This window comes from Hydractinia symbiolongicarpus, chromosome 3 (assembly GCF_029227915.1).
Source record: "Hydractinia symbiolongicarpus strain clone_291-10 chromosome 3, HSymV2.1, whole genome shotgun sequence".
NCBI classification, from domain to species: Eukaryota; Metazoa; Cnidaria; class Hydrozoa; order Anthoathecata; family Hydractiniidae; genus Hydractinia; species Hydractinia symbiolongicarpus.
Window position 1 is genome coordinate 12,452,457 of NC_079877.1, and position 20,300 is coordinate 12,472,756.

At 34.1% G+C, this 20,300-nt stretch overlaps 2 protein-coding genes across 6 annotated transcripts in view; both read right to left on the reverse strand.

The window, feature by feature from the left end:
* The window catches only part of LOC130635761 (uncharacterized), a 37,628-nt gene extending 23,902 nt beyond the window's left edge, over positions 1 to 13,726 (reverse strand). Inside the window, exons 1-6 of one of the 5 annotated variants that reach the window (XM_057445227.1) lie at positions 13,420 to 13,726; positions 12,123 to 12,338; positions 11,859 to 12,039; positions 4,085 to 4,223; positions 914 to 991; positions 7 to 197 (exon numbers count right to left, since the gene is read on the reverse strand). The gene's annotated coding sequence lies outside the window, so the exon portion shown is untranslated. Of the gene's footprint in view, positions 1 to 6; positions 198 to 913; positions 1,145 to 4,084; positions 4,224 to 11,858; positions 12,040 to 12,122; positions 12,339 to 13,419 lie in introns of those variants that run through there. The other 4 variants (XM_057445223.1, XM_057445226.1, XM_057445225.1 and 1 more) reach the window with 4 other exon arrangements.
* Positions 13,727 to 16,410: 2,684 nt separating this feature from the next.
* Positions 16,411 to 19,889, reverse strand: LOC130635423 (uncharacterized). The gene is made up of 4 exons (XM_057444754.1): positions 19,729 to 19,889; positions 17,955 to 18,138; positions 17,398 to 17,551; positions 16,411 to 16,540 (listed from the first exon to the last, which is right to left on the reverse strand). Exons 1-4 carry the CDS (start codon positions 19,814 to 19,816, stop codon positions 16,448 to 16,450), a joined length of 519 nt encoding a protein of 172 aa, XP_057300737.1. The 5' UTR covers positions 19,817 to 19,889; the 3' UTR covers positions 16,411 to 16,447.
* Between the last annotated feature and the right edge of the window lie 411 nt (positions 19,890 to 20,300).

The following is a 20,300-nucleotide window of genomic DNA, read 5'->3' on the forward strand; positions in this document are numbered from 1 at the left end:
CATTACCTCTTCTGATGGGTGATCCAATTAAATAACATGCTTTGACACATGTTGGATATTTTCTTAGAATAATGTTTAAGCAAAATTTTGACGTCATTCTTTAATCTGCTTTATATATGCATCATAAATTATTTCTTCACTTTTGAACCAAAGCTTTTTAACTGTTAAGACACACCCAGTCTGGCACCATGCTACGTCTAAATAAGTAAGTGTACATTGACTGCCCAAATTTTAATTGTGTCAAGTTGCTATTGTGAGAAAGAAAAAACAGAATAAAGCAGCAAAAATAATTTCTATTAATTGTATTTACATGTTTTCTGGAGGCCGGTGAAATTTTTTCTAAAAAAACGTTTAGAAATTGATTCTTTTAGCATTATACCACCTTTTTATGAAGAAAATTTATGCAAGATAAAAATTAAAAAAAAATTTAAATTAAAACTAAAGTAAAGTTTCCTGCGTTAGTGGATAAAAGTTAATAAATGCCACATGTGACATTTGATTTAATTTAAACAATGAATTTTTAAAATTGCCCTGGTCTTTCTTAAAACTAATTCTACATGCAGTTTTGCATAATTAAAAACTGCTAAGTGCTGAAAGAAATTAATTTAATTTAATTATTACAGGATATAAACAACTTTTGTATAGTCAGCGAAAAATTTCAAATTTCACGAAACCATTTTAATATTGTGTAAACAATTTGGTTCTTATGAGCATCATATGGAAGAAAAAAAGTTAATTAAATGGAATGTATATAATCAGCAAGACAGAAAAATGATTTTTTAGCTAGTTTCTCTCTGATAATGTTAGTTGTTAAAGAAACAACAAGACAACATTAATAAACTCCAGACCCACAACATAATTACACTATTTTTATGTTTCCAGGAAACAACCATGACATAACAAATGTGGTTACCATTACGATAAAAATTAACAGTTCAAATCACTAACTGTTCCTTTTGATGTGTGCAATAAACAACCTCAAGTACTCCACCTAAATAAAAAAAGGTTTAAATCTCTGTGGAAAATATTTTTATTTAAATTAGGAATTATATACTAAAAAATCATGTACTGTCTAAATTTCCTATTTTGCAAACCAATCCTCTCATCATAATACTCCCTACAAAAAATGAGTACCACTTGCCACATTCTTGTTACATAATATTTTGAGTCCCAAGGTCAAACACACTGTTGCATATCATATTCAAGAATTTCATTGTACCACAACATTTCACATTTGCAAACAAAAAAAAAGACAATACACTTTAATGCTTAACCAAAAGGTTAACTTGATTGGTGTCACCAATATTTTTCTCCAATTTCAAATCAAGAACAGCCTTTTCATAATATTTTATCAGCTTTTTTTACTAATTACGTGTATACATGAAAGATGTGTGTTTGCTTTTTAGGCTAGTAAAAATAAAGGTATATTTCTGTGCTATTAATCACACACTATCTATATAAGAATACGCCAGTTCTGTCTGTGACTTTTGCAAAGTGTATTATATTCTTTACAATTTTTTTTAACAAATTCTATAAAACATCGCCTATAAAATTGTTCTGTAATGTACCAAACTTTAACGTTTAAATAGTATTGACGTCAAAGGAAAGTTAATTAAGATTAGTGAAGCCATTACAGTGCACTTAAAACTTTGAGGCCAAATAACTTGGAAACGAGGTGGTGACGTCAATGATTTTTCACCGCGTGGGTAACTAGGGACCACCTGGGACCAATTTGGGTAAGTTTCCCAAACCTAGGTCCCCAAATCCGTGTCGGAATGGACGGGTTGATGACGTCATTAAAAAACCTTCAAACTCTAATATCTCTGCAACCGTTTGTCAAAAGTACATGATCCTATACATTTTCTTGATCAGCGTTTCAAGATCTATACGAGAAAGGCAACAGGTATATAAATTTCAAAAAAAAATGTTTTGTGTTTTCACGGGCCTTTGTTGACGTCAGCACAATTTTTAAACCCTTATATCTGCTTTTGCGTTCCTCGAAAACATATCATCCTATATATTATTTTAATCAGCGTTTAAACCTCTACACAATACAATAAAAGAATAAAATAAATTTCTCTAATTTTTTTGGGATCTTCACTGCTGCCTTCAGCGAAACATCTAAAACAACCTATTTTTCCATTACCCATCTGCCTAAGTGGATTTCTCCACGGGCCTTATCGACTAGTTCTTACAATAAAGAGCTCTTCACTAATAGTTTTACTTGAAATGGTCATTTTATAAGTTTTTTTGCAAACTTATGGCATGTTTCAAGGTTTGTACAGATCTTTGCGATATTCCAAGCTTCCGAAGCACACAAACACAAGAAAGAAACCTAGGTATACAACAAGGTAATGTAAGCCAAAAACTGTTAATTATTTACATTTAAAAAAAATTAATTAGTCAATGCGGGACAAGGAAAAGGAAAGAATCTCTATTTTGCCTTTGTAGATTTAGAGAAAGCTTTTGATAGAGTGCCACGTAAAGTTATTTGGTGGGCTATGAGAAAATTAGGTGTGGATGAGTGGCTAGTTACGATGGTACAGTCTATGTACAGCAATGCTAGAAGTCGTGTCATATTTATTTATAATCTAGTCTTAGAAGCGCTGTCGATGAAGTTCAGAACGGGTTGTCCATGGGAGTTATTGTATGCAGATGATTTGGTTCTCATAGCAGAGTCGATGCAAGAACTAGTTGAAAAGTTTGAGAAATGGAAGAAAGGACTAGAAGAGAAAGGGCTAAAGGTAAACACAGCAAAGTCTAAAGTCATGATTAGTAGCATTGCAGCCAAGTGTGACCTTGTAGTTGGAAAGTGGCCTTGTGGAGTTTGCAGGAAAGGGGTTGGTAGTAACTCAATTTTTTGTCAGACTTGCAAGTATTGGGTACATAAGAAGTGCAGTAGTATTAGTGGAAGGTTAAGAGCTGACATTCAGTTTGTATGCAAGCGTTGCAAAGGTGAGATTATAGAGAATGAAGTATTTCCAGCTTTAATGATGTACAACAGTGGCTCGTTAGAGATAGTTGAGAACTTCTGTTACTTAGGTGATATGTTGGGCAGTGAAGGGGGTGTTGGAAGAAGTGTCACTTGCAGGATAGGTTCTGCTTGGAAAAGGTTCAGAGAGTTACTTCCTTTGTTGACTAGCAGAGTCCTGTCAATTGAGGCAAAAGGTAAGTTGTATGAGGCCTGTGTAAGAAGTGTTATGTTGGACGGTAGTGAGACATGGGCAGTGAAGCAGGAAGATCTTGACCGTTTAGAAAGGAATGATTGAGAATGGTTAGGTGGATGTGTAAAGCCAGTCTGAGAGACAGAAAGAGTTCAGATGAGCTAAGAAGCAGTCTAAGTCTCCGTAGCATTAAAGATGTTATCCAGATAAGAAGATTAAATTGGCTGGGGCAAGAATGGAGGAGGATAATTGGGTAAGAAAGTGTAGAGACTTGATAGTTCCTGGGGCAAAGCCCAGAGGCAGACCGAGAAAGACTTGGCAGGAGGTTATAAGGACAGACTTTATACAGAGGAAGTTGAGTTTAGATCTAACACAGTCTAGATCAGATTGGAAGAGGGTCATTAATATACCCCGTCCAACCCATGCTAGCATGGAAAACGGACGTTAAGCCAAGAATGATGATGATGATGATGGACAAGAGATTTTTTTGGAAATATTGTTTTCCAGATAATGATGAATTTTTAAGGCTTTAAAAAAAACTATTGTTAGAAAACATAAAAACTCTGCACAACCTTTCAATATAGTTGAGTTAAAGTTTCTTTTAAAATAGAAGTAGATAAAAAATCATGAAGTAGTAAAAAACTTGAGCTTTTCTTCTTTATTAATCATTTTTACCTAGAAATTTCTTTACACTCAGCAAATTAGATAATAATACAAAATCATCTTCGTACGTCTTAAGGCCCATATTTTATGAGAAATAGTAAAGAAAATTATTACACACAAAAGATGTAGTGAATATGAACTTCAACCACTCTACCATGATGCTTTACAGTATAGTAGTGTAGATGGATCACAGAAAAAATGAGCTAAAAATAGAATTTACTACCTAGATATATCCCTATATATAATATAATGTTTACCTTTATTGCACTCTGTGACATCAGAACAAGAAAGTTCTGTCATGAACAACTTAATTACCAACGCAATCATAATTTTATGTGACAAATACCAGAGATCCATAAAGTAAACAGTGTGGTACTTTTTGACATGTTGAATTCCCTAAAAATAGGAGAAAATAAAATATTTATTCAGCTCACTGTGTCAATGAAATATGTTGTAAACTATTTAAAAGCAATAACAAGTGTTTTAAAATTATTCCTAAATTTGACATTAATCAGGCCTATTATTAATCTTGGATAGATATAATGGTACCTTTGTTTTTCTGTGTGTAACTTTCACAAAAGGGGTCCTTTGATATTTCATCTACTACACACAAGTTTAAAATCAAAATTGTCATTTTAATGACTTAAAATAAAATCTTTTAACCTTGATAGCTCTGTACCCGTTTGTTAACAGCAAATTACTTTGATTTGGATTTTAAGCATATGATCAGGTCATTCAGAGCATTTGTTTTGCTCAAGTGCATTTTGTCCCAAATCACGGCTTAAGAAAAATCTGATCACATTATCCTTTTTTTTCAAAATAAAGAACAAGTTACGTCTTTTCTGAAAGTCTTGAGATCTAAAAGTGACTGAACTGGAAATAATAGTTTTTCTATTTTCTGAAATGTATGACCACGATTATTGTATAATTTATACTAAGAGTTTCAAAGTGGAAGAGTACAAAAAAAGATAGTTAAAGATAGCTAAAGAACTATGGTGATAAAAAATTTAGATATTTTATAATGTACACGCAATAAATTTTTCCATAAAAAAAACGGCAAAATGTTTCAACAAAGAAACATCAAAAAGTAACACAACAGTTACTGAAGCTTTCTGCAAAATCAACATCATGAGGTACAGTTGGGTATTTCAAGAAGCCTGACTTGAGTAAGTTAAAACATTTAGTTCATAGGGAAACTTTGATCGATTTATTATAGTCAGGACTTTCTTCATACATTTATAAAGAGCAGAAACACTGCTACAGATGCTCATCCTTATCAATTATTATTCTGTAATAACATGTATCCAACAACACAAAGTTACTTCTGTTGTGCGTTTTTTACTGTCAAAATCATGCAATAAATTGCAATGGCAGTTCATGGGTGGAGTTTTAGTGAAACATTTGAACATATTAAAACTTTTATATTTAAACGTTTATATAGTGTTTGTTTATATAGTCTGAAGATGTACTTAGTGTAAGAAAAGCTTAACTAATAAATACTTTTTAACTTTCAAACTCCTTTTATTTTTTCTTAATTATTAAACTATGGCTGTCATTTTTACCAATTTTTACCAACATATGCTAGGAATGATCTTTCATAATGGATCATAGTGTGGAGTTCATCCAATTTATAAACAACATTGATCAAAGTATAAATGTATAAAGCCATTAAAAAAAGCTGAGTTTAAATCTTTAAAGAATATTTTTTTCTTAAAATATGAATTTTACATACATTGCGTTAACCCTATCCGGTCTTGGGTATTTTGAACATATAATGATGGGGGGAATTCCGCCTCCTTTATAACTTTTGTCAGGATTGTTCAAATTGAATCAAACATTGCACACCTATAGTACATCATAAAAGAAACAAAATGGCAGCAATAGTTAAAGTTAAAAAAATTCAACACATTTTCCAAATCAATCTCTGTACAAACAATTTTTAATTATTTAAAAAATAATTCCAAATGATATACCAGCTGTCAAAGCAATAAAACGAAAAAAATAATATATTAGCAGCACCTGTGTGCATGATTTTTTTTATTTTAAATTGAAAAAAAATTATTTCAATAAACAGGTTGTAAAAATTACTGATCTATAACCTGTCGACCTGGGGGGGGGGGGTATGATGCTCAAATGAGTATTGCCAACCTTGTTCCCAACAATTGTATAAGGGGATTATTGGGAACCTAAGTTACTCAGTAGATGGATATACTATATTCAAAAATATTAAAAAATCAATAGAAAAGAAAACTACCTTAATTCATCCCACAACACAGGAAGAGGCAGAAATTACTGTCTAAATAAAGTTTGTTTTCTTATGATATTTTTTAAATATATAGCACAAACATCAACGCTGCTGGTTTCGTCCTAAAAACGTTTAGATACGAAAATGTGAGGCAACCAGTATGTTAACCTTGTCCCCAGGCCTTTTGGTTCCGAACTACTCTGCATCTCCATGATAAGACCTTTCAAAAGCATACATCATGCATTAATGTCCAACAAAACTCACATAATTCAGCATTTTTAGCATCAACAAATAACTGTCGTCACAATTTCCACATTTATTAGAGTACTGCCACAGTTTTTAAAGTTTTTTCGTGTCGACAAAATTTATTTAGTAATTTTTGAACTCAACAAAACAAAAAAAGGGTCCAGCTATGAAATAAATAAAACATTCTTTTACCAGAAAAAAGTAATACACACAAAAAAGTAGTTAAATGTGTAAATAGTAAAAAAAATTTATTAAATATATTATAGCATTTTTTGGTATAATTTACTTTAGCCACAAGTGGTTACAAATTGTTTTTACTGGTGTAGTTGCGGCGCAAAAAAAATGTTAATTCATATGTCGCTGAAAAAACAATTGCTTTTTTTTCTTTGTAGTGCCTTTAGCTTTTCTTACGCATGTGTGATCGCACAAAGTCCTATGGATTTTTCATTTGCGATTTTAACACGTCAAATAAATACCAACAGTATTACGTTTTAAAATGCATTTTTCCATATGTTGGCAAATGCTAAGGGAGCCGTCACCAATTATAAACACTGCAACTGCCCTTAACCCTATTCAAGCTTTAAAGGGGACTGTTCAGCCCCTTCCCACAACCTACCTCTACCCTTTTCGATATGTTCAGCATGTTGAACGTTCAGTAAACTTCACGATCTGTATCTTAAATAAAGTGCTTTGAAATAAAAATCATGCACAACCTGTGTTATAAACAAAAGTTCTTGAAATAAAAATCATGCACATTTAATATCTCATTTGATTGCTTCTCTGTGTGAGAAGCTATGCAGAATTATTTTTACCTTTTTTAAAAAAAACAATCGTTCGTAAGAGCTTTTGTTTTACTTTGCCCACGAATGTATCTGTTCTGGCTAAAACAGTCAGTAAGGTTTAAAGCGCTACATAAATATTACGTAACAGGGTCACGTGCTACTAAAGAAGACTGGAAAAAAAGAAAAAGGTCAAAGATACCCAAGATGGCAGTCAAGCAAGAAGAAGTATAAATATTTAAAAAGCTATATACCTGAAGTTAAACAAAGTTTTTAACAAAAAGTGAATATGTCATTGAAAATTTTTTATTGAAATCTTTCAGCTCAGTCCAACTTGTAAAAGTACCTTGGGATTCCTTCAAGATCCTAAAAATATGGCAAGCTTTTTGTTTTAAATACAAAATTTTAATTAAAAGCTTACTTTTTCATGTTTGAGAAGTGGAAGAAAGGACTGGAAGAGAAAGGGCTAAGGGTGAACATAGGTTCTGCTTGGAAAAAGTTCAGAAAGTTACTTCCTTTGTTGACTAGCAGAGCCTTGTCAATTGATTTAAAAGGTAGGTTGTATGAGGCCTGTGTAGGAAGTGTTATGTTGTACGGTAGTGAGACATGGGCAGTGAAGCAGGAAGATCTTGACCGTTTAGAAAGGAATGATATGAGAATGGTTAGGTGGATGTGTAACGCCAGTCTGAGAGACAGAAAGAGTTCAGATGAGCTAAGAAGCACGCTAAGTATCCGTAGAATTAAAGATGTTATCCTGATAAAAAGATTGAATTGGCTGGGGCTCTTGGAAAGAATGGAGGGGGGTAATTGGGTAAGAAAGTGTAGACACTTGATAGTTCCTGGGGCAAAGCCCAGAGGCAGACTGAGAAAGACTTGGCAGGGGGTTATAAGGACAGACTTGATACAGAGGAAGTTGAGTTTAGATCTAACACAGCCTAGATCAGATTGGAAGAGGGTCATTAATATACCCCGTCCAACCCATGCTAGCATGGAAAACGGACGTTAGGCTGAGAATGATGAATGATGATGATCAAGTAAACTGAACTTCTTTATTTGTCCAAAGCAACAATGATTCCATTACACGTAGCCGACCTTGTCATTAGCTATAGCAAATTATAGCAAGGTTTATTTATTAAGGCATTATATATTTTAAGGCCACAGTTATGGTAAGACTATAAAGAATAATGAAGATAATATTTGTCAAAAAGTTAGAATAGTTAGGCCAAAATCAAAAAACACTATTCTTATATAAAACAGCATCTATCTCCTAGAGAAGAACTTATAGAAACAATGTATTTCTATAGGAATGAGTAGATACAACACGTTCTGTATGCGTTGGACTATTTATAGAAGGTCTGGGATTGGGTAGGAATGCAGGTGCCTCCTTCATGCTTCGTCACATGCACAAAAATATTATGCTATACTGGGCATCAGAAGACGTCTTCGTGAGCATCAGGCTTAGAGACAGATGAGATGCCCTGAGTGTCATGTCCTCGACATGTCGTGAGCGTCAGGCACATGCTAATTACTGGTCCTTTCATTTATACCCTGAGCATTAGGTGTATAAAAGAATTGAGATGCCCTGAGCATGAGGTGCATCGATATGCCCTGAGCGTCAGGCGCATTGACATGTCCTGAGCATAGCGCTGCATTTTAGGGATACAATAAGCATGGTACTAATATTATCTGGCTAAACCAACCTTACAGGCTCTTACAGACTCTAAATGGAGTTTTTCAACTTTGATGTAAAGTGTAAAATAAAATGTAAAGAATGTTACTGTCCTATGAACTAAAATCATGCTGTGATAAGGGTGTGAGAGGATCCTATTTGTGTTTGGTAGGAGAGATGTACTCTGATATTGACAATAGCCGAAAATGCCAGTAATACTAAGTAATGTCACATAGCTTTATCGCAGTTAGGAAATTGGCTATCCCCTAGAACAACAAAATTTCTAACAGATGAGCTGGAGTAATTGGAAGGCAAAGTAAAGGAATGTTAGGCAAACTTCTTTCCAAGCATTTGGTTGAGCCTGGAGTTTAAAATTTTGATAATTTGAGTCTGAAAGTTTCTTAATTTTCCTTATTTGAGTCTGAAAAATTTCTTTAAAAAAATCTTTTATTTACAATGCTTTTTTGAGAACATTTTTGATTTGTTTAAGATAAGGTAATATATACATTAGTTTGCTATAAATAGATGTTTAAATATCCACCTTAAAAAAAAAATCTTTTTATTCTGTCTCCCTTTTTTCTGTTTTATGTAAATTAGTTTCTTAAAGTTGGAGACTTTGACTTTCTAAGCCTAAGGTTTCTTTTAGACTGGTTTCTTTTTTAAAAAAATGGCATTATGTTATGACCATTAACAACACTGTCATATTGGACTCCAGCAATATAAACTTTCATGGTTTTTACTTGAACATTGACACAAGGGAGGTATCAAAGAGTTTCAAGTTCATTCCTGAAGTGGAAATAAAGGTGTTGATAGTTTATAGCAGATTTTTTTGTATGCCCGGAAACCAGAGCTATAAGTTAACTGGGTGTTTGCTAAAAGCGCTGAATTTAAGTTAATTTTCAATCGCCCAGTAAGAGATCTGACATTGCTGGAGGAAGTGGTATGGGTATAGCTTGTCTGCTTTTGGACACAAGTCTTAAAATTTTGACACCTGCAAACGGGAAAGCAAATCAGCATAAATATTTCTCACACCTGCGAAATAGCGAATTAATGTTATTTTGAGCGTTAAAGAACAATTTTCTAATTAACCTCGTAATTTGCTTGTATTTACAGAACCTGTGTTCCAAATATGCACCAATGCCTCATTGTCTGTGAACAAGACAAACACAATAGTCAAAATATCCAAAAAGAAAATATTGTGACGCTTCCTATTAAACTTAATGGAGAACCACGAACCATCAAAGAAACCACCGAAACCTATGTAAGACGCATCTGTAAATAAATTTTAAATGGAGGAAGAACTTATTCTAACTGTCCATAGCCACACCATTAATAGTTGGCAAGAACTACACCACCATGCTATGTCCTTTCGTGATTTGGAAGTAGTTAATGTGGTGGAACAAACTACTCACAAATGTGGAAAGATCTTCAGGCGCCTTAAGAACATGCAACCACAATTAACAACTTTGCAAGCAAAGGACATTGAGTGCTGAGAAGACATCTTTAATTATTTGTAATGTTGTAAGAAACTTCTTTTTTGTCCTTCCACCTGTTATGAAATTGTCTAGGTAATGTAATAAATTTCTTAAAAAAGCGAGTTGGTAAAGGATCCAATTCAACAAGTCTGAAAAAATATCAAAGATAAATGGTGAAGGGCACAATATAGAAGCATGCTTAATATCTAACTTAGCTAAGAAACCATTCCAACCTAAACAAATAACCATGCTCACAACATCATCAAAAGAAGAATACAAAACCGAGTATTGATATTTTGAAATCCCATCATTCACCAACACCCCTTCAAAGATGAGAAATCTAACACAACCATTACTGTGTTATCCTTTTTCAGAGCAGCACCTAAAAGAGAACAGTGGAAGTTAGTAGGTAAGGATATGAAAAAGGACCAACAGTATGTCTGCAACAAACAATCCATAACACAAAACAAAGGGATCAATTGGCATCAAAGACGCAGGCCGGCTAATAACAGTGCTCTTGACTAAGGTTTTCTTGGTGACCAAATTTTGGCTGCTTTTGATTTCCAAATTTTCTTCTAGAGCTAGTAGCACTGATGAATTGCACTGGTGAGGATTTGGGCTTCCTTTGCCAGTGGAATAGGATGAAGATGGATTTGTTTTCCTAAGAAATGAGTTGTGTTTCCATGAGACATGTGATTTGCTGAGATGTATGTGATTTCATGAGAGTGATTGAGATGTATGCAATTCCACGATAGTTGAAAAGGCACCCCGGGTGAGTTAGAGTTTCCACAAGAGATGCAAATGTTTTTACATGAGACATTTCAGGCGAGTTAACATTTGTTGACGTGTTGAGAGTAAAGGCGAAGAAACACCACATCGTGTTTGAGGCTCCCCAACATCGAGAAGAAACACCACATCGTGTTTGAGGCTCCCCAATATCGAGCCTGACATCCTCCCCCTTTCCCCTAAACTAAAGTGTAATTCATAGTGCTCAATCATAGTGCCGTGCTTATCCTGCGCGCGCAGAAATGGAGGTAACTTTTCCACTCAGTTTGTTTACATTTTTACCTCCATTTCTGCACTCGCATCGGGCATTACATAATCACTTAGATGCGTGTGCAAGTAAATATCGGGACTGTGATTTCATGTACTAACATGAAACAAGAGAAATATGCTTCTCGTCTTTGCTGTTTTTTTCACAACCATTAGCAATTAATGAAAATTTAAGAAATCGAAGTGGCTACAAGTATGTGACCGTACTTTTACTTTTTTTGCTAGAAGTACTGCATTCACGTATTTTTACTATTTTTTGCTAGAAGTACTGCATTTACGTATTTTTACTTTCTTTTGCTGGAAGTACGACACTCACGTATTTCTTTTTTCTAGAAGTCGCTTGGCCAGCGGGTTGGTTGGAGAGTTGACGATGAAAAGATATTTTCTTTTTAGGGTTTTCTGTGCTAGGAGCTTTTATTTACATCTCTACAACTTTGACTATTTATGTTACAAGGCTGATTATATGTTTTCAGGCTACGGTCATGTTAAGAATATTATACAGAAGATATGATGCTCATATTAGTAAAAAAAAGAACATTAAGGCTGCAACGAAAATATGTGTACCTTTGTCAAATAGTTCAGCGTTAATGTCGGGAATGAAAAACACAGCCACTTCATGCATGTGTCTAATTGTGATTCAGTAAACGCTCCACTATGAAAGTAATGTGCCAGATGATGTTTTTTAATTGTTTCGTGGCTGTGACAATTGAAATTAAGATTATGTCTCCAGCTACCACAGTTGCCCCTAAAGAAAATTTGTTAGTTATTATCTTACATTTATTTTTGCATCGGAATTTTTTATTATGGAAGAATAGTAACTACACTCACTTTCATTCAAATTTACCTGGCACACTTTTCATTTCTTCGAGTAGCTGTTGTACATTATTTCGGCCACTCTCGTTGTTTTTTTAGCTCATGTTATGAAGTTCTTTCAAGATAACATTTTTCCCACACAGATTGGAAATATGGTTTTGAATTAATTTTCTTGGCTTTTACTTTTAACATTTGTGATGCCTGCAGTGAAAGGTTTTCATCAAAACATTCCTGTAAGAAAAAACGGAATATTTGACTCACTGCAAGTTTTTCTGTGCATACAATCAAGGTGACTTACTTTAGTAACAGGATGATTATGTTCTCATGTAATTGATTTCACATACAGTTTTTGTCCAAAACATTTTACCCTCACTTTGATAAGGTAATTATTAAAACGAAAAAAATATGGATAGCAATATATATATATAAAAAAACTTACGCATTATGTTTGCGCTTTCCAGTAGAAGCTGATTTAAATTCCCCCCCCCCCCCCCCCCCCCATGAATGCAAGCGTGTTCTATTTCTGCATACTTCAACTCTTCCTTAAAAACTTTCTTGCTAGCTCTTTTTGCTGCACTTTCTACCGATCTTGAACTCCTTAAATACAGTTGTGTAAAAGTTGACTTTTCATGCTCGTTAATAGCCTTTAGCAATTCGTCAAAACTACAAAACTACCAACATTCATTTTCAATAAATTAATTTTTTTAATCAACAACAATTCTTTCACTTGCAAATAACTCACAAGGAATGCTATTTTGCACCTTCTGCAATATTCTTCACGCCACGCACAAAGGGTGTCAGCAGTGATTTTATGTACGCATTTTACACATTCACGTACTTGTAGCAAAAAAAATTAAAATACGGTCACATACTTGTAGGCATCTCGTTAAGAAATATACAATAAATTTTATTACATTGGTACTCAGAAACATGTGGGCAGAGCACAAGAAACTGTGATGTAATTTCACTCAGCCTTAGATTGCATATAGACGCATATAATGTAGCTAGCCATACAAACTCCTGTGTCTAGCTAGCTAAAAAGTTCGTAGTGTATATATATTCGTACGCACTTTTGCCCCTTTTTGCGTATGTATATGTTCATCCGCTATTCGTACGTAAAGTGCTTTAGGGTTAGGGTTAGGATTCTTTTTCCTTTTTTCTACGTATGAATAGCGCTACGCACTATTAATACGCACTTTATGTCATATTAAAGTGCGTACGAATATACAGTTCCTAAAAAGTTGGGATGAGATGGCTCATTCTGCCCAAAATGTTTAGGAAAAAAAACAAAAAAGTCATGCAGATTTCTTACCAGCATCATCTCCGACCTTTGATTGCCATGAACAGATTTCGAGGAAGAAGGTAAATAAAGGTCTTCTTACAAAGATGACTGCTTTGCTCTGCTTAAAATGTCTGGGCGAAGTATTCACTTTCACTTTCAAAATCGGATTCGAAATCGGTACAGAGAAATCGATAACCGTTATGATATAGTGTCCAGACCTCTTGGATATGTGCTGCTGATGCCCGTGTTCGTGGTGTGAGTTTGTGCGCACTTCAGCCCTTTATTAGGCACTTCACCTCCCGCCCAATTTCCGAATCAAACGTCCCTCCTTCAGATTTCTTTCAATAAACATCCTTTCCACTTAGGAGGTTATATCCCCTTAGCTTCTATTAAACGCACCCTCTAAAGCATGCCCCAAAGGGTGTTTAAAAAACAAAAATGCAATGTTTTATATATTTTAACCGATAAGGGAAACTCGTTTCCTGAATCTTCTTTTTGTTTTTCCGCTATCCACATTTATCAAACAGCGAAAAAGAAGCACTCAGGATGAAATTGCAATAAAGGATCTTCACTAAACCTCATTTGAAATGTATAATGCAGCCGAGCGATGTATACAATGAGGAATTGATACAGTGATATGTATACCACCCCTCTAATAGACGCTCCTTGAAAATTAATAATAAACGTCCCCAGGTCTTTTTCGAAGCATTACGGCTGTTGATGAATCTTTTTGTGGCTGAATGCTTCTAAATGCTATCATTGAAAACAAACATGAGCCTCTGCTGGCTATATATACGAGACGGTTTATATGGAAAAAAATTTGAAAGGAAAAAGAACAAATGTGGGTTTTCAAAAATTTATTTAGGCAGGGAATAAGTATCGCTTGTATAACATGTCATACATTATTGAACTATTTTTTTTCTTAGGCCTTTCGAAGAACCTCAGTTACCAACCTCTTCCCCAGGACTATTTGCTGCTCAACGGAGCTGGTCTTTCTGATAGTTCTAGCCACGGCAAAAGATGCTGGGTCGAGCAATTACCTGCGCTTTTCATTATTATAAAATCATTATTATAAAATGTTTAGTTGCGAAAAGTAATAATACCATAAGTGAAAAATGTGTAGTTAAAAATTCCCTCAAAGTTTGGCTTAAATTACTCCTTCTTAATCTAAGTAGGTTTTATCTGCTCATGGTTTATGTCTGGTATTTTAATTTTAATGTTTTAAAATCCTAAATTATTTACCTCTGATTGGTAAATTTATTTTGTTTGCTTGCTAGTTCAATAATGCTGCTAGACGCTGGTCGAAGCTACTTCGGGTAAATAAAAGTTAGCGGGAATAGCCTTAGTGCATGCTCAAGTATATTCATTTAGACTTACGATAATGGAGTGGAAACTTATCTTTTAAAAATGGTCTATGGACCAATTTTATGCGTATGAATTGGCGCCAATAATATAATAGAAGAATACACAGATATTGCGTCGTGCAATCAGCCTGTAATTTTTTTCTTCGTGCAATTTATTTTAATTCGACGATTTGCATGTCTCGAGCTGCAAAATGTGAATGCTAGGTTCATATTCTAAATTTGCATTTTCCTTGAAACCTAAAACAATTAGATCGATGTAGAAATGATACTTTGTTCTCTAGTCTATAGTTTTAAAAAAATATTCAGAGAAAGAGCGTATTCCGTTAGTTGTATGTCTTTGTTCAAATTTTAAATATAGATAGTATACATTACGTTAAACCTAGTTTTTTTCAAGCTTTTATCTTACAAAAGCTTAGACGCAAACGAAATGTGTCAGAGCAAATCCAACCTCGATCCCAGAGCCTGTAGCTGTTTTTGATATGAGAGCGATACGCGTTTCATCCTGAGTGGTCACACCTACCCTCTTAAATAATAAAGGAATTAATCATGTTTAATCTTGTGAGACACCATTAAAGAAGAAAGATTTTTTTCGATAATGATCACGTAAGCAAACAACCATAGAAGTAACTAATCAAAAGGCGTGGTCGGTATTCTAACCGCAGGAAATTCGTTTGCGACCCAGGGTAATTTTTCCCTTTTTTCAATTTGGTGGTAAAAAAGAAATACGCTGATTCCTGGCTAACATTGCATTCACTAAAACATAGATAGTGTGAACTTTGCTAAAGGAAGGGGAGGGGGGGTTAATAGAGCGATTTTTTTACATATAGTTTTAAACCAACCTCATTCTCAGGCCTCTTTTACGCCTTAGGTATTTTCATGTGTCCTGAATATGTGCTGTTATTAAATTAAGTTCTTAAGCAAAAAGTTGTAGTTTAAGGTAACTTATTTTTTGTCAATAAAATGTTGTTATTTTTTTATGTTTATTCTTGGCCTATTGCAGTGTCAAAAAAATGTTTTTGCTTTGAGGGAGTTAAGGCTGGAATTCAATATCTCCGCGAGGGCAAGCCATGGTTTTTTCTGAGTGGAAGATTTTGACGCTTTGAAATCCAATAAATTGTTTTCAAATCATCTTTTTAATCTCGTACACTAAATTTAAGCATGGAGGTCATGATTTTATAGTTAAAACACGTTCAGAATGTTTTCCCGTTTTATACATAAAGTTAATATAAATTAGAGCCTTTGACATTCCTCGGATACTGTAATACGCATAACACTGATAAAAAAACTTGTTCATTAACGCATACAGACAGGCCAAGCAAGTGTACAAGAAAAAAGAGATAAACTAGTGGCGCATGTGAAAAGTACATAAAACTAGCTGTCAATATGTTTTTAAGTTATGTTGTTACGTAGTCATAAACGCGATGCCCCCGTTGTCCTCCTCCCTACTCCCTTAGAAGTTATCTTTTTAGAATAGCTACTTCCTAGTTGGCACTGTGACCATAAAGTGCTTTGTGAAGGAACCATAGTGTATTTGATTTTGTTATAACCAACATCGCTTTAAGGGCTTTTCTACGTCCATGGCATGCAAATCAGACATTGAGGTCACACATCAGCCATGGGACATGCACCCATTGTAACTACTCACATAAAAGACAACTTGAACAATAACATATATATATTATATTTATCTATTTTCAACTTTTTAAGTTTACGTATACTTCAATACAAGACACTCTGTTCTTTTTATTTGTTCCTTCAACAACGTCAATCTTCGCCCAATAATCACCCTAGTTGTGAAAAGAATATCAAATAAAAGGCTAGTAAATTTCCTCTTATAACAGCTAACGATACTTTTACACTATACAAAAGTAAGAAAAGCAACAAGTGGAAGCCACTAAAGTTTAATTTTCTAATTCTACAACCTCGTCCACAGGCTCTTTTTTGTCTTTCACAATCTCAGATACGCTTTAAGAGAGTATCAGAAAGAGATCAGGAGCCCTGGAAACGTGGATGCTAGCTATCATTCATTCGAGTTAAATTGTTTTAGCTACGCCAAATATGATTATTACTTATGTAACACAAAATAAAAATAATTATCCGCATTTAAAATGCCAAAAGGTGAAATTCCTGCGCGTAAGACATCACAAGACATAACCACTAATTGTTGACATATTTGACCCAATGTAAGAGCGCGTGAAAGAAAACGCATATTAAGCGCATTTCAAGCGTCATAATCAAGACCTTAAAAATTTCTTGCGGAAATAAAAGCTAATAATTTTGTAGTTTTAGCTAATTACCTTTTTTCGCGTGAAACCAGAGTAAATTTAGAACAAGATTTTGTCTTGGAACAAAAGTGCTCCATAGTGCTAAGAAAATAACCGTAGTTTACATTAATACTCTATTTTAGGAGATATTACGGGGAAAAAACGATTTTTCTATCAAGTTACTTTACGTTTTGTATTAACGATTTAAACAGTCTGAGGAAGAGGTTGGCCACTTCTTGTGCTTTGTGGTAACAACACACTTTTAGAGTTGCTTTGACAGCGTATAAAGGAGGGATCATTCCACAACCTTATCCCCAAAGGCATATCGAAATAAGAAAGTTTAATCAGGTACTGGGGATAAAGTTGGTCATCATACTTACATTTAAAACAAATCCCGGTATAAAGGAAGGGATTTTTTCTTCAATGTTGGAAGGTAGCTTAACGGTAATGTCAGTAACATTCAATGAACATCCAGCACACATATCTCTCACCATGCACAGCTCTGGTGTTTTCTTGCAATCCACTCCAAAATCACTGAAGATAAAGCAAATTGCCGTAAACATTTAACAAAAAGTCGTAAGCACGTAACAAAATGCCGTAAACACGTAACACAAAGTCGTTAACACACGTAACAAGTATCGTAAAAGTATTCGCTAAAGAGATGCAACAAGGAATGGAGAGTAGGCATAAGAAAAAAAATGAGCTGAGATATTCATCACTTCACAAACAGGACTTATACAGCAAGATCAAAAGCTATAACAGTCGCTTGAAATTTTCCGTATTACTGCTTTAAAAATTGAACTAAAATAACTGTCCTCCTTTCTGATCATTGTATAAGTTCATACCCGAAAAAGAATCTGATGTATCAGCAGTATATAACTAGAGTGAGGAGTCGCTTATCATCGCAGGGTGTGACAAATTCTGAAGTGATACTTACCAACCAATGCAGGGAATACGAACCCAGAATCCTATTTTCTTCGCGACGCTAATTTTGACATACAGATCTTCGGGAATTTTTTGTTTGACTTCTACACCAGCAGAAAGTGTTAAATTTGCGTTGTTTTTTAACAAGAGTGGTGACGGAAAGCGATCGACTGTCAGTTGCACGGGTGAGGTTTTGTCTAAACAATAACAATAGCATCAAAGAACTTACTAAAATTAAGACAAATCCTTGTCTCTTTAAAAAACTTTTGCGAAAAAGGGCCTAGAGCATGAAAAAACGCAAACGTTTCTGCTCGCAAAAGTATAGCTACAGTGCACTCTTGGGGTAACAGAACCCACAACATAACGAATATCTCGATATAACGAACATCTCGATATAACAAACATCGCGACATAAATGACGAACATCTGGAGATAACAAACATCTCGATACAACGAACATCTCGATATAACGAATATCTCGATATAACGAATATCTCGATATAAATAAAACAAGTATTTCGATTTTACAAACTATATTTTGTACTTCCCTGCTTAAAAACTCTTATAGAAAGCTTCCATATAACAAACTCTTTGTTATACTTTTTTGGTTTCTTGTATCAAAAACTTATTGACAGTCTTTTTTTTTTTGAAAATTTTGACAGTCACTAGAGTAAAAATTTGTAGGAAATCTGGATAAAGTAACACAAGAACAATGTATTTTTACTATATGCATTGACTGACTTATTACATAGTCACTGCGCTTATTATCATGCAGAACTGATAAGGCTATTGAGCTTTAAAGCGCAAGATTCTTAATTTCCAACCCTTTAAGCCGAATCTCCACAGGACGATATTCGCGACGATTTTTGTGAAGAAAAGTAGAAACCAATTCAATTTTCATCATGACAAAATTCGCGACTAATTAAATTCGAGTATTGATGACCATCGTAGTGAAGATCGTCGCCTGGAGATTCACCTTTAACCCTATTCGGTCCGGGGTTTTTCGAACATACTATGACCGCCCCCCCCCCCCCCCCCCCCCCCCTCAATAACTTTTCATAGGGTTGTTCAAAATGAATCAAACTTGGCACACTTATAGTACGTCATAAAAGGAACAAAATGGCAGCAATAAATTTTTGCTTGCGTCAGCACATTTTCTGTGACGTAATAAGAAGCTTGAAATTTGTTAAAAATGACACTATCTGCCTAAAATTTAATTTCTTTTGTTCCAGATAGAATTTTTGCATTCTGTTTGAAGTTTCTGTTTTCCGGTTTTAACGTGGATCGCATAAAAAATTGCCAAAAATTGCCCGAGAAAATCCGGGTTTTTCCAATTTTCGGATCAATCACGTGTACAAATTATGCAAAATGATTCTTCCTAATAAAACAAAGTTGGGTTGCAAGTTGCAAGTTCTAAGGATAATCCTAACAGGAGTTATGAAATTTTACTCATCATAAGGTTTCATAGAGATTTTTAGGGGTAGTTTCGAGTAAAGGCCAATATTAAAACCTCTGAAAGGTATGGGACCTAACAATTTAGCATGCAGGTGTCTAATAGATAAATATTGAAACTCAATAAGTTTCATAGCCATATAACATAGCAATAAGGAGTTATTTAAAAAAAACCCATCAGAACTGAATAGGGTAGTCAGGGAATGGTTTTAAAAACTTTCCTAATTAAAATCAAACTTTGTTATCTTCCTTTGTTTTTATTAGAAATAGACAGTTTAGTGAAACCTCGTTTTTCTTCTTGAACAATTATAAAAAAATACTGTTACATCACTTACCACAATTTAACAGCTTAAATGGATGAGCTTGGATTATGAAGTAAACATTGAAAAGAAGGAAAACACATCTCGCAGTCTTGGATGCCATGATGTTAAATTAAAAGAAGGCTCAAATTTATTTTTCCTCGCTTTTAATGACCTGTTACTTATTTCTTCCACAACTTCGAATTTGTTTGAACAGCTTAGTATTGCGTTTTCTTGTTGTTATCAAAGCTGTTTACAATTTCTGCCATTTCATCTTCACGATTGGTAGAAATGTTATAACTCTGCTCTACAGCGGCCAAGAAGTTTATCAATAACTAGATAATTTTTTTCCTGTTAAAAATAAACTCTTTTTCGCTTAAAATAGATTCTAGACATTTTATGCTACTTAAGAAATACCTTTCACTAAAATTAATCAATATTTTGTCAGAATTTTAGCAGAAAAAACTCTTTTTCTTAAAAATTTTACACATTTTTTTGCCAGAACTTTTTTCACCAAAGAAAATATTTGCAATTCAAAGAAATTCTTTATCTACAAGAAATTATACCGAACTTTATTTAAAATCCGATCACATAACTTACATTTTTGA

What these genes read in the sequence shown, in the direction of transcription:
- LOC130635423 (XM_057444754.1), bottom strand. Translation starts at nt 19,816, where the DNA reads ATGGCATCCAAGACTGCGAGATGTGTTTTCCTTCTTTTCAATGTTTAC. An exon ending in CGTATTCCCTGCATTGGTTG is followed by an intron (nt 17,552 to 17,954) that starts GTAAGTATCACT and finishes CTTTATCTTCAG; the next exon opens with TGATTTTGGAGTGGATTGCA. An exon ending in TACCGGGATTTGTTTTAAAT is followed by an intron (nt 16,541 to 17,397) that starts GTAAGTATGATG and finishes TTTCACAACTAG; the next exon opens with GGTGATTATTGGGCGAAGAT.